At 42.3% G+C, this 15,007-nt stretch overlaps 1 protein-coding gene across 1 annotated transcript; it reads right to left on the bottom strand.

Annotated features, from left to right (window-relative positions):
- Positions 1-228: 228 nt before the first annotated feature.
- Positions 229-7,537, bottom strand: LOC115777907 (selection and upkeep of intraepithelial T-cells protein 1-like). Its single transcript, XM_030725925.1, has 5 exons — positions 7,493-7,537; positions 7,279-7,386; positions 2,731-3,062; positions 2,452-2,480; positions 229-241 (listed from the first exon to the last, which is right to left on the bottom strand). Exons 2-5 carry the CDS (start codon positions 7,340-7,342, stop codon positions 229-231), a joined length of 438 nt encoding a protein of 145 aa, XP_030581785.1. The 5' UTR covers positions 7,343-7,386; positions 7,493-7,537.
- Positions 7,538-15,007: the final 7,470 nt, after the last annotated feature.

Below are 15,007 nucleotides of genomic sequence, written 5' to 3'. Positions count from 1 at the left end.
AACAGTATTTTTCCAAGAAACATTTGAAAGAGAAGTAAAAGATCAAATAGCATTTTTTTATGCTTTGCTCTGAGTATTTATGGATCTGTCAGGTTTCCGATATGTGTCCCCCCAATAGTAAACTCCTTCCTACACCCTTGATCAGAAGTGATTAAAAGTAAATCATCATTGTCAAGTTGGACCAAAAAAATGAATAAACCCACTGAATGTAACTGCTCTGTACATGGTTCAGGTACACAGTCTGAAAGATTAACACAATTTATCATGATGAGAAATCGTAAATTTTATTCATCTCTCACACACACACACCCCCCCCAGGAAACATGTTTGTTTGACTGTCAACTATTGACATTTTTCTTTAATGTCAGAAAAACAGTTGTGCAGCTTGGTGTAGTGGTTAGCACTGCTCCCTCACAGAAGAAAGTCCACCTTGGAGTTTGCACGTTCTCCCCGTGTCTGCGTGGGTTTCCTCCCACAGTCCAAAGACATGCACTTACTGGGGTTAGCTTAATTAGTCACTCTAAATTGCTCATAGGTGTGAATGGGGCTAATGGAGCCTATTCCAGCCTATATATTAACACCTACAGCCAGTTTAGAATGACCAATTAACCTAACATTTACAGACAATAACCATAATATGCACTGACTGTATTGTGACTTACATAGAATAACTTTATTATTAATAAAAAAAAAAATTACACTCATATAAAAAAATAAATAAACAATATGTGACCAGTTCTTGAAATGGTTAAACTGCAGTAACAGACTGAAGAGTCCCCTTCATAAAAAGAAAAATTCAATAAAAGTTCAGAGATCAGCAGGAGGAAACATCAAACTCTGCAGCTACATGAACCTTATTTGTCTCTTTGGTTTCATAATACTGTAATGGCACTTTGTAAAATGAGTCAGTTCTCATTCTGATAGAGCTGATCAGTGGATCCTGGATAATTATAAAGCAGATTGTCTATAATCCACAGAACTTCATCTACACTCAGACTGTCATTTACACATAGTTTTTCTGTTCTAGTTAAATCAATTTTATTTATATAGCACTAAATCACAACAAACAGTCGCCTCAAGGTGCTTTGTATTGTGGGTAAAGACCCTACAATAATACAGAGAAAACCCAACAGTCAAAACGACCCCCTATGAGCTGCACTTGGTGACAGTGGGAAGGAAAAACTCCCTTTAACAGGAAGAAGAACCTCCAGCAGAACCAGGCTCAGGGAGGGGGGGTCATCTGCTGAGGGGGGAGAGACAGAGATTAATAATTAATGATTAAATGCAGAGTGGAGTATAAACAGCCCTAACTATAAGCTTGATCATAAAGGAAAGTTTTAAGCCTAATCTTAAAAATAGAGAGGGTGTCTGTCTCCTGAATCCAAGCTGGGAGCTGGTTCCACAGAAGAGGCGCCTGAAAGCTGAAGGCTCTGCCTCCCATTCTACTCTTAAATATTCGAGGAACCACAAGTAAGCCAGCAGTCTGAGAGCGAAGTGCTCTGTTGGGGTGATATGGTACTATGAGGTCTTTGAGATAAGATGGTGCCTGATTATTCAAGACCTTGTAGGTGAGGAGAAGAATTTTAAATTCTATTCTAGATTTAACAGGGAGCCAATGAAGAGAAGCCAATATGGGAGAAATCTGCTCTCTCTTTCTAGTCCCTGTCAGTACTCTAGCTGCAGCATTTTGGATCAAAATGCTGCTGTTGCCAATTGGTTGTTGTCTGTAACAGCTGATCTCTACATGAGGCTCAGTTTCTGTGGTTCAAAGCTCACAGGTCTGATCTCTGAAACAGATGCTGTACTTGAAGATAAAACAAACACATACAGGACATTAAATACATGAACACTGAAAACAAACCAACCATAGACCATTATTTCTGTTGACATTAGTGGTGTGTAGGTTTGGAAACTGAATATTTTGTGTTTAGCATCAGTGAAAAGGATAGGACTCCTGGCAGTCCCACATACAAGTAAGGCAGGAATCTGAGTCATGTTTTTTGAAGAACATGAACTCTTACATTAAGATGAGAAGCAAACCTGAAGCAAACACAAATAGCCCTTGATTCTAATACTGTCATACTGAAGTCACAAGTTCATGTAAGGAAGTCTTTCTTCAAGTAAACGAATGCAACAAAAACACTGAATATAACCACTGCAGTTCACAGAGGCACTCACAGACAGCACAGGGAGACACACTAACACAGTTTGAACAGGTCTGATGATAATCAGAGAAATTTAAATCAAATCACAACATTTGAGATCATCTGTAAGATCACATGTTAAGGAGGAGACTTGCAGCTGAGCTGTTAAAAGACCTGAGACATTTCAAACAGGCTAAAGTTCAACAGGAGGCTGACTTGAACCCAGGACTGTTTTTTTATGTTTTCTGTAGATCAAAAAAACAACAAGAGAAACAACAAGAAGCACAGCAGGAACTGAGAGACCAACGATGAGTCCAACAGATTCTCCTCCTGGACCTGCAGGTAGAAACAGGTGTGAGGTGTCAGCTGTCAGGTAGGTGATGAGTGAAGAACAGAACAGAATCCATTTCCTCTTCAAACTGCTGTCAGACATTATCTACTGCACTCTGATCACATCACTCAGACCAGCTGCTTTCTACAAAGTCTCATCAACAACATCTTTAGAAACAAACATCAACAACCAGGAAGCAGCTTCACCTCTGATCACAGACACACTGAACTCTGCTCACTCACCTGGAGGAGGAGCAACAACTCTCAGGGTGATGATGCTGATGGATTCCCATGAGAGTGTTTCTCTAATGAAGACACGACACTCGTATGTTCCAGTGTCATTAACCGTCACGTTCTTCAGGATCACAGACACGTCTCCATCCTTCATCTGTCTGTCCTGCAGATCCACCCGGTTCTTAAAGGATGGATGCTGCTCATTTGAAACAAAGCGACCATCCCTGTACAAAAGCACATATTCATCTCCCAGGTCAGCTCTGCTCCACTCTACAGCTCTGATGGTTTTACCTTCTTGAACTCGACATGTCAGAGTGACGTTCTGTCCAGGATCAGCTGTGATGGTTTTCTGCTCTGAAAGAGGAAACAACACAGCAGAGAGGTTAAAGGTCAGAGTACAACTGGTCACTTCTACAGCAGTGCTGAGTGTGAATAAATGTGCCAATTCATGAGGTAATTATACTGAAATACACTTTCATTTTCTGTGATATTTAAGTTACACATTCAGTTATTTTGGATTTTAATGTGCAATTCCTGATTGCCAAAAAACCCAAGAGCCATAGGTGTAGGAACAGGGGGGAACATGCCCCCCCCCCCCCCCAATATTGGAGACAGGCACATTCGTCCCCCCCAAAAATTACACGGTGAGGGAGAAATATACTTGATTTTGAAATCTTTAACTGGCATGCTTTTATTCTGAAGGCGCAACATAGTGTCGTGTCACTGCGCTCCCCCACCCCCCTCTGAACATCTCTGAGTGTTTGGGGGGGTGGAGACAGTGGCAGGAGTCAGAAACTCTTTGAATGAGCTAAAATGTTCAGGAATGTTACCGTGAATATGGTTGTTTATATCGTCTTGTAGTCAGTTTACTTTCATATATAGAAACCAAATCTTTTTAGTCCTGGGATGGTCACTCGTACAATATTTAGCTTACTGATACCAGTGCAGCCACCTGATGATAAAGTAAGCTACAGCCTGAAATAACATGGTCATTATTCTTGATAAAGACTCAAGCCATTTTGTTTGGTGGTTTCCCCACTTGTTACCATTATAAAACATATCCATATGTAAATTATACATGCAATAATATAGCTGTACACAACACTAGTTTTCCAAGAAAGATTTGAAAAAGAAGAAAGTAAAAGATCAAATAGCATTTTTACACTTGGCCTGTTTGAGCTGACTCAGGTGTGTCTTTTCTTTTAAACAGAGTTTAAAGAAAGACTTTTGTTGACTGTTTACTGTGAGTTTGCTGTTACGTATGAAAAATGCATTTTTCTTTTGATCGGAGCTTTAAAGTATGTTATTCAAAGAATTTAAGCTATTCAATTGCTTGTTTCAAGATCTGGCAACACTGATCCCAACATCAGCTCTCTGTAACCATCTGCACAGACAGCATGCTAATACAAAGCTAGCAAAGAACCCTGATGTTAAAGCTGAGTGTATGCTGAGCCCTGCCCAGCAGCCAGAGCCTGAACTTTAACACATAACAAAGGTGGTGATAAGCAGCAAGGCTCGTAAGATTGTAGCCTCCATTTCTACTTATACATCTTTCTACAGTAGAATCACTGTGATCTTAAAGTCTCTTTCAGCTGGAATTCATCTTTGCTGTGTTGATGGTTTTATGTTCATACACAGACACTGAAAGAGAGAATATTATTGTCCTTATTTAGGATCCATTCTCTTCTGTGAGGCTGCAGCCTATCCCAGCTGTCATAGGGCGAGAGGCAGGGTACACCTGTACAGGTTGCGCCTGTTACAGGGCTAACACAGAGAGACAGACAACCATCTACACCTATGGGCAATGCAGAATCACCAGTTAACTTAACCCCAGTAACTGCATGTCTTTGGACTGTGGGAGGAAACCCACGCAGACACGGGGAGAACATGGAAACTCTACACGTGTCCACCTGGGCAAAGGTGCAGTCAAACCCAGACCTTCTAGCTGTGAGGCAACAGTCCTAACCACTATTCCACTGTGTGTACTACATATTGACCCCAGTGCTGAGTGGGGGTTAAAAAAAAAAAAATGTTTGGTGCTCCTGGAGTACTCAGAGACTCATTAATCACTTTAGAAAGATCCCTAACAAACAAAATGGATGAGTTCCAATCACTGCTTTCCTACACCCTCCTCATTTATCTCAGATGGGGTGAGTCAGCATGTAAGGCAAAGGTAGAAGAACTGTCCTATTGGTGCTCAGTGAACAACCTGACACTGAATGTTCTCTAAACCAAAGAACTTATAATGGACTTCAGGAAACATCCACAAGGCCAAACCCCCCTTGAAATAAAGGGTGAACATGTGAAATTATCACCACTTTCAGGTTCCTTGGTACCTGCATCTCAGCTGAGCTTTCCAGGACTCAAAACACCAAGGCCCTAGTGAACAAGACTCAGCAGTGCCTTCAGTTCCTCTGTTGCTACTTTTCCACCGCCGAGGTGCCGGTGCTCGTGTCAGTGGTGGTGTCGGGTTCAATGAAACAGTGAAACGCTTAACGGGCCGTGTTTCCACTGAGCTTTGTGAACGGTTCCTTTACGTATGAGTGTGGGTGGGTCCTTATCTGGACACAAACGTGGGAGAACACGCTCTACTTTCTTGTGCTGCTAACACATTTTACAGTTCAAACCAAACTACTGCAGCATCTGTGTGCAGCACAGAGGGAAACACAGACCTCTTTTCCACTGACGGGGTTCTGGAGCCTGTGCCAGCATTTGAACCATTCAGCGGTTGTTCCACCGCAAACGCACTCGGTCCTCTGCCGAAAAACAGGTTCAACACCGGCCCCGCAAACTAGCTGGTCTTGAACCAAGAACGCGTGATGAAAGCGGCAGAAGGGCGTGACTCTGCCGTCTCAACATCAAGGTTTCTACCATATTACATGTGTATTACATGAGAAAAGCTAAGTGATTTTCTCAGCTGTGAAATAGGTTGGGCTCTAAGGCTGAACTTGCTGCTTTGTATCAGTTCATATCACAGATAAAAGGACACAAAGTGCGTTCTTGTCGTCTTGCTCTAATCGCTGTCTGTGTTTCCCTCTGTGCTGCACACAGATGCTGCAGTAGTTTGGTTTGGACCCTAAAACGTATTTGCAGCACAACAAAGGGGAGCGTGTTCTCCCACGTTTGTGCGCTTCGACTTCGTGTCCAGACGAGGACCCGCCCACGCTCATATGTAAAGGAGCAGTTCACAGAAACGTGGTGGAAACACGGGCCCGTTCTTAAGCGTTTTGCCGGTTCATTGAAACCAACACCAGCACTGGCACGAGCACCAGCTCCTTCATGGTGGGAAAGTAGCATTTGTGGTGGAAAAACCGCTGAACGGTTCAAATGCTGGCACCGGCACCCTGTTGGTAGAAAAGTGGCCTTTGTCCTCAGAAAAAACCCAACTGGGCAAGAAGCTTTCTATCATGCCTCCGGGGAAAGTGCACGGACGTACTATCTGACTGTATGGTATGTAAGCTCCACAGATGAACAGGAAGGCAGTGCAGAGGATAATCAACACCACCCAAAAGATCATTGGCTGCCGTCTCCTGTTCCTCCCTGGAGGAAATATTCAGCAAAGAAATTTCAGCAAACACATTCTGTTTCTGTGCGATCTGGATCACAGTGTGTCTCTGAGCTAAAAGTACAGAGGATTTAACAGGAGGACATTTTGTTTGAAAAATTAAATGATGACTTTGTGTTATTCAAAGTTTATGCAGGACAATCTGATCAAAAACTCCACTGTGCTCCAGTGTTAATTTCGTTGACAAAATATTTTCATCATAGTTTTCGTCAACGACCCTTTTTTTCATGACGAAAACAAAATATGGTTGGCCAGGACGACATCCAATCAGAACTGATTTAATTTTGTGACAGGGCGGGACAAGTTAGGAAAACATCCAATCAAACGCACAGATGCACAAACTTGCTCTAAACCCGGGAAGACCAAACTAGCCTGTGATTGGTCGTTCCTTCCGATAGAACTAAGTTATGTAACCAATGTCAGCAGGGAGAAAGAGAAGAGCCGATGTATGGACACATTTGTCCTTTGATGCTGTGACAAACAAAACGATGTGTAAACCATGTGGGGCGACTATCTTGGGTAAAAACACGACAAATCACAAGTCCTTCTTCCACCTTCTCAGCACTCTCATCACTCGTTAGTACGTTTCCATCTTAATCCTTAGTCATTCTAACCTGCTGCTCATCCTTTCCAGCTCTCTGCCTAGCCAATCAAATTTGGGCCTACAGCCATAAAAAAGTGTAGAATTGTCCATTTTCGCAGACACAGCCTGTAAAATCTGAATCATTTATTTAGCTAGCTGTGGTTCACACGCTGAAGCCGCGGTGCTTTGTGGGACAGAGAAAGCTGGAACAGGGCGGGTTCCCCACCAGCGTCCCTCACATGTTATCTCTGCCACGATCACGAGTCCTGAAGGAGACTCCACCCAGTCTCACACAGACACACACAATCACTATGAAAATAATTATTTGGGATGTTTTATACGAACCATGTTGTTGATGGCCTACTCTTTATTCCTCTGTCAGAGGGATGAACACAGTTTGGTGTGTAACAGCTAGCTCTCACCTGCAGAGACGAAGACGATGCTGACAAACAGCAACCAGAGTGCCGCAGATGTTCCAGCAGACATTTCCGTGTTCTCAAGTTCTGATGATCTGAGATCGTTATGAATGTCTGAGGATGTTGATACGTTCGATGAACAACAGAACCCGAGTTTAAAGCCTGACTACATTCATTAACGAGCTAATTAAAGCACATTTTAACCAAAGCTCAAAGTCACCGTCAGAACTTCGTCTTCTCTCAGCACTTCCGCTCCTCTGAGGATGCTGCGTTCAGCTTGAATGGGAATTCAGAGACCTGGAGATCAGCTGCGACCTTCAGGTCAGTGTCACCCCGACTTCATGATCCAAGGTAGCAGCAGAGCTAATAAACAGTAGAAAATCTTTTAATCAGGACTACGACTGCAGTTTATTTGTTTGTTTGTGAGTGAATGACCGGAGCACTGAGTGGCTCCACCTGTGAACGCGCTTCAGAGCTGCTTTTATCCATCAATGAAACAGTATCTGTACTGTTAGTGATGGACGAATGACTCTGACCTGCTGGGGAACAAACAGATCCTGTTTTTCTAGCTCGTCCGACTCTGTACCACAGTTTCCACGGTAACGGGAACGCAGCATCAGGGCAGAAACCCATATATGGTAACTTCAATGGACACCCCAACATGGCCCTCCCCATGCTTCGCTGACTTCTCCCAGCCAATAAACGATGTTCGGGCTTACGTCAGCGATAGCGAACACATCTGACCAATCAGCAGCAGCTCCCAACATTTCAAACTTCAGTGTTTTTCCGGAATTCAGCTTTGCGCTCCACCTCCCACACCGAGGGTCATAACATGGAAGTAACAACGCTGAAACTGTGCGAGTATGAACCTGGCTGAGTGTCTTGCTCTCACTCCTCCACTCGTAATGAGATGAAGCGCTGTCACTAGTCAGGTGATTCATTCCGAGAACGAAGCAGCTGCTGCTTCGGACGGCGTGTCACGTGTTTGTTTGTTTTTTTCGTCCTGAAGCAAGCATGAAGCAGTGGTTCTCTGGAATTGTAAGCCCAGGGTTCGAACCTTCGGTTTTACACTCTCAGCACTACCACACATTATGTGGCTGAACAGTTGTGCTCAAGGGCATAGAAAGGAGTTTTCTATTGGGGCGGACACATATTGGAAACCTGACAGATCCGATTGGAGCAAAGCATAAAAAATGCTATTTGATCTTTTACTTTCTTCTCTTTCAAATGTTTCTTGGAAAAATAGTGTTGTCTACACCTATAATATTGCATGTATAATTTACATATATATATATATATATGTTTTATAATCATAAGACGTGGACAAACCACCAAACAAAATGGCTTGACTCTTTTATGAAGCATAATGATCATGTCATTCCAGGCTGTAGGGCTTACTTTATCAGCTGGCCGCACTGGTACTAGTACAAAGGAGTATTAGGGCCACATTGAGAAAAAAAACAATAAACTGTGCAGTTTGAGAATAAATTCAAAATTTTGAGAAAAAAGTCAAAATGTGCAGATTAAAGTCGTTTCAAGTCAAATAACTGCCACGACTTGTCTGTTATCCCCTCCAGAAGGTCTTGTATTATGAGTTAGTGAAACTATACTATACTATCAGTTTTAGTAACAAGGAAATTTCTCTTTTAGTACATAAACACGATGTAGTGATAAGTATGAGGACGTTAAAGAGAGAGTGCAGAAAGCTGCATCTGCTCAGAAGGAAAAACCACACAAACTGGAATGTTAGATTGAAGGATGCTGCACCTTCATACAGTACACAGGGGACATGTAGCACAATGGAAAAGCACAAAAACAGGATTTGTTTGGCTTGTTAGTGAAGAGCAGCCATTCATCCTTCATCCTTTGGTTTGTTGTTTTTTGCTTATAAACAGCCCTGCAATAAGTTCAGAGCCTGGTCACTGTTCTTTGGCTTATTTAGTGAGTCACAAATGAAAATGTTCAGGTACAAGGACGGGGCTGAAGATGAGGAAGTAAATATAAATATAAAGTAAGTATAAAGTAAATATAAAGCAGCCTTCATAAAGCCTGCAGAGCTGTGGCTCACTATAAAAAAAGTCTGGATGCCTCAAAACAAAATATGAAGAGATGAGTGTCATGATCCTGGGCCAGTGGCCCAGTGTTTTGAGTTCTATTTGGTGAAGTTCTGTTTTGTTCTTATTCTATTTCTAGTTTTTTTAATAGTTTTTGTATTAGGATTGTGGTTTGCCTTTGTTTAGTTTTCCATATCAGTCCTGGTCTTCCCTGTGCTCCTGTGTTGTTTGTTTTGGGCCCTTCTGTGTTTAGTTATCTTCCCATTGTTTTCTTGTACATGGTATTTAGGTTCCCTTCTTGTTAAGTTTTCTTACGCATCATGTTTAGGTCACTTCCTGTTTTATTTTGACAATGTTGTGTCCTGGTGCCTTGTGTTTAGGTTTACTTCCCCTGGTCTCGTTAGAAGAAGAAGAAGAAAGAGCTTTAGTTGTCACATACATATAGTGAAATTCATTCTCTGCATTTAACCCATCACACACATGGAGTATGTAGTACACACAGCACAGCATGGAGCAGCCAAAGGGCGCCCGGGGAGTAACCTGGGGGGGTGAGCTTGCTCAGGGACCCACAGTGATGCCAGCCCGAGGATTTGAACCAGGGTCCTCTCAGTGATGAACCCTCTTCTTCTCCCCTAGGCCACCACTTAGTGTATTTCGTTCACCTGTGTTGTCACCTGTTTCCTTTTCCCTCGTTATCCCTTTGTGTATTTAAGGTCTCTGTGTTGTTTAGTTCCTTGTCGTGTCGTCAGTCTTACGTCAGTTGTTTGTTGGTCTTTTCTGCTGTGTGCGCTAGTGATGGCAAACGAGGCTTTCTGAAGCTCTGAACATTTTGAACCATTGTGTCAAAAATTGGTTCGTTACTCGAAGGTTCATTCAGTACTCCTGGGTGACATCTGCTGACCACAATGGTTGTTGCACAGCCAAATGAAGCCCTGCAGATGTGACGCAGCTTTCATGTGTATAATAACACTTCTTAACGTGTGTTGGGATAATTCCTCAAATGACCTGTTTTATGTATTTGTTCTTTGTATCCCATATGTAAAAATCATCTGCCTGAGTAATTCCATCTATGAAATGATAATAAATAAATATATGTGGAAAATGGTTTGGTTTGTCGTTGATTCTAAATTTCATACTGGACAGGGAAGATGTTCAATAATAATGAGTCAGTAGGTGAGATTGTTCCGTTTCCCCCTTTTTTTTCTTTCTTTTTTTTTTGGTGTACAGTTATTTCCTTTGTTATTATGCTTGGTGTGCAGGAAATGTGTGCTTTTGCATCTCGGTTTTTTATTTTTATTCAGGAATAATTTTTCCACAGTAGATGGACTTCACTGGTTTCTCTTTTTAGGGACAGCTTCCCAGCCTTTGAGACCATCCTTTCACACGGAACAGAAGAAGCTGGTGTGACCAGGAAGTAAGAAAGGGAGAAAGAAAAGCACCTCTTGAATGATGTGGCGCTATGAGTATTATATTTGAATAAACACTGAATAGGTATGTTGTGATCGCTGCATCTTCGGCCAGTGACGTTGTTCGAGCTCACCTCTTTGCTTTTCGACACGTTGAACGTCGCTGGCTGCTAATCGCACATTTGGGCACCAATTTAAAGGTGGATGCATGATTTTATGTTTTAAATTAAATCTCACTTAGTGTCATCATGTTTTGTTGATCATAAAGTAGTTTATTAATACCCGGAATGCTCCGATGTCAACGCCGGATTGCCTGGCGACTGAGATCGGAGAGGTTAATTGGCTGTAACCTCATTATATTTTTGGGCTATTGATGTGGTTTAAGCATCAACATTTTTCTTTTTCCATGCTCGTCCTACCTGCACAAGTTTCCTATATAATTGGAAAGAAATGGATGGATGGACATGCTGAAATTATTTTACCTTATTCGGTGGCACCAAATCAAAATATTCCCATACTTAGGAAAAATGAGATGGCTCTCTTATTGAAAGTTTGAAATTCACACAAACCAGCCGTCACTGACGCACAGCGGGTTTGGTACAAGGCGTGAAACGGCGTTTCAGTCGTCTTAAATACTCTGAGTATCGCGCCAATGTTTCAAAGCTCCGCCTGTGAAATCAAACCAGTCAGCTGATTCAGTCTGAATGAAGCAGTGAAGTGGTTCGAACGTCATCAGTGACGTCAACTGAAGCAAGCTCCGGCCCACTGCTTCACCATAACTGCCCTGGCGAGTTTGAAGCGTGCTTCGAAGCCTCGGTGTTGGAGGTAACATCACTAGTGTGCGCCATGCCATGTCCTTGTTAATTCCACATTCACGTCTATGTCACGTTCAAGTCATTTGATTAAAGCCATGAGTCTAAACATCTTCGTCTGAGTCCTGCTCTGGGGTCCTCTGCCTTGCCTGCACCAGCGGAATCCTGACAATGAGGGGTGGCTCAAGACTTTTGCACAGACTTGTATGTTTGATTTTGTTCAGTTTTATAATCTTATTGTACTTAAATGGCACATTGGTATTTATCTGTACGGTGAGATTACTGCATGAAGCGTCCTTCCATATTTGTGTGTTATAGTTTTGACTGAATCACAGCAGCAGTCAAAGGGTTGGACACAGCTGAGGGTGCACAAGGTTCAGTTCAAGTTCAAAACCATCATGAAGGAAATGAACCTCTGACACTGCTGCACACAGTCAACCAGATTTAGAAAAGGTCCACATCTCAAATGAATTCTGAGCTGAGAAACTGATACCAGAGCATCAGTGATGTTTGGAGATGTTTTAATGAGATATCTGTGGGTGTGTTTACAGCTGAGTTTGTGGTGCTCCTCTGTGCTGCTGCTGGGTCATCAAACAGGGATTCAGCAGTAAAATAATCGTGGATCAAACAGAAGATCAGCTCAGCTTCCTGCAGCTCTCTGAGGACCTCAGCTCAGGTCTGTTTAATGTTATTATCAAATGTGGGAAATGATTGAAGATAAAGAAATGCTCCACCATCACCCGGACTTATGCTCTTTCCACATTGTTGGATTTTTACAGTTTATCAGTCATGTCACATATTTAGAAATCATGAGTTGATACATGTTGTTTACTGTGGGTTTAATATTGACTCAAAAACTTTGTCTCTGCTTTTGCAGCTCTACTCAGATGGAAAGAAAGAAACTGCTGCTCTGCTGTCCCTGTCATGGCACTCGACCTTTGACCCGGTGTTTATGGACTTTCAATTTTTGATTATTTAAATGTTTCCTGTTTGATTTTTAGTGTTTATATTTGTTTCTTCATGTTTTTCTGTGTATTTAGTCTCAGGTTGTTACTTCCTGGTTGTATCAATTCAGTTCTTCCTTCAGTGTTTCTTGTTCCATCCTGTTGTGTTAAATATTCAGTTCATTGTGTTTCCCTGTTTAATTATCACTTCCTGTTTTATTTTGGTAGTTCCCATTTTATTTTGGTAGTTCTTTATCTCCAGTGTCACCTGAGTCTTTGTCAGTGTGTCTGTTTCCATGTCCCAGTGTGGTTCCCAGTTCCCTGAAGTTGTTCTGTTTTGGATGTTGTGTTTTGCAGCCTCTGAATAAATCAGTTCTCTGGTAGCTCCTGTCTGTGTTCTGTGTCTTTGTGTTCTCAGCATCACAGTCTGCATGATCTGCAGATCATGAAGCTCACAGAGCAGCACGAGATGTTTCTATAAGTTTATGAGTTTCTGTTCTTGTGTGAGTGAGGTGGAGGCAGGTGTAGCAGTGAGGTTTGTTTATGATGAAAAGTCCTCAGAGAGGTTTTCATATCAGCAGGAGATCATTTTGAGCTTTGCTTCCTCGTTGTTACAGCTCAGATCATTAACTGAGTTCCTGCAGAACAACAACATGTCCTGATAATCAGTGAACAGAGTCTGAGAGAGAAAGCAGCCTCTGATTATCAGACACTCTGCATGCTGTCTTTATGGAGCTACAGATACACTCAACACAAAGATACTGACTGCTGACACTACAACACATCACACTGAAACACATCACGCTGACACACAGTTCTCTGTCACATCTGGATCACAGTGGCAGATGTTGCACAGACAAACTGAACCAACATGAAAATCTAGAAACGTTGTTAATGTGTAAACCAGCTGTTTGTGTGCTCAGCGCTCTCTCACTGACACTTTTGTGTCAGGAGGAAGTTGTGTAAGACGTTTGGTATGTGGGACTGTAGGACGATCAGAAATCATAAAGAGAGCCGACATCAACAGAAGATCTAAATGTTTAAAAGCTTTGGAGCTTGAATGATCTCCACAGATCACCAACCGAACGATCTCCTCATCAACCATCAGCTACATGATGAAGATCATCAGAGTTCACAGTGAGGAACAAAGAAGCAGCAGAAACACCCACAGAGGAAACATGTAGAGACAAGCAGCAGCAGAGAGAGAGCTGCAGAGCTCGGCTTGTTGAACTCAAACACTGAAAGAGGTTTCAGAGCACTCACTGTGGTTCTGGATCCATCTCCACAATCCTCAAAGACTCCTCAGATCATCAGGAGCAAAAATTATCCAGTCAAAAATAAAAGTGAGTCTGGGTGAAGTGACCTCTGAGCCAAACAGCAACAGACTAAATAAACCTGTTTGTGTCGGCCTGTTTATACAGGCCACGCCCCCTACCTGTGTGACATCAGTGCCCATGGCAACACCATAGCAACCACATTCCTGTCTTCTCTGTTCAAAGTCCACCTGTGGGAATAACACAACAACACACAGTAACACACAGTAACAGAGGTCTGAGAGGGTTTAATTACTTTCTGTGCTGACACAGATTTAATGATCTGTGTATCAATAAAGTTTGTTTAATGAGTCACAGCTGAAGGTCAGGACGTCCTGTTCAACACATTCACACATAAATAAAAGAACAGTTTTACTTTAAAGTCACACAAAACTAATTATATATATATATATATATGTGTGTCTGTGTGTGTCTATCTCTCTCTCTCTCTCTCTCTCTCTTTCTCTCTCTCTCTCTCTCTCTCTCTCTCTCTTGGTGTCCTCATCTCTGCTGATCTCTCTTGGTCAGATAACATCACAGCTGTTATCAAGAAGGCTCAGCAGCGACTTCACTTCCTGAGGGTCCTCAGGAAGAACAACGTGGACTCAAACCTGCTGCTGACCTTCTACCGCTCATCCATTGAGAGCCTGCTGATGTACTGTATCACAGTATGGTACGGCAGCTGCACTGAGGCAGACAGGGTCAGGCTTCAGAGGGTAGTCAAGACAGCACAAAGAATCGTTGGCTGCCCTCTCCCCTCCCTGATGGACATCTACACCTCCCGCTGCATCAGCAGAGCAGGAACATCATCAAGGACAGCTCACACCCTGGCTTTGACCTGTTTGACCTGCTGCCCTCTGGCAGGAGCTACAGGAGCATCAAAGCCAGAACAAACAGACTCCAGAACAGTTTCTTCACCAGAGCAATCACCACCCTGAACTCACACACTCACCCACTGTAACTGTGCAACACCCACATCTCTGTGCAATATTATATTATTCATACTGAACAATATCTAACATTCCCATATTGTGTAATATCCAGTATTCATTAACTAGTGCAATATTCATTCACCAAGTGCAATATTCATCATCTTCATTATTATATGTATACACTTATTTACTTTTCTTACAATGTACAGATGCACCAATGTATGTATATATTTTTATACATTCTTTTTTGTGTATATTTTACACATTGTTTATT

The sequence above is a fragment of the Archocentrus centrarchus genome, unplaced genomic scaffold (genome assembly GCF_007364275.1).
Source record: "Archocentrus centrarchus isolate MPI-CPG fArcCen1 unplaced genomic scaffold, fArcCen1 scaffold_84_ctg1, whole genome shotgun sequence".
NCBI classification, from domain to species: domain Eukaryota; kingdom Metazoa; phylum Chordata; class Actinopteri; order Cichliformes; family Cichlidae; genus Archocentrus; species Archocentrus centrarchus.
The sequence above is the reverse complement of the archived record's forward strand: the minus strand, read 5'-3'. Positions and strand labels throughout refer to the sequence as shown.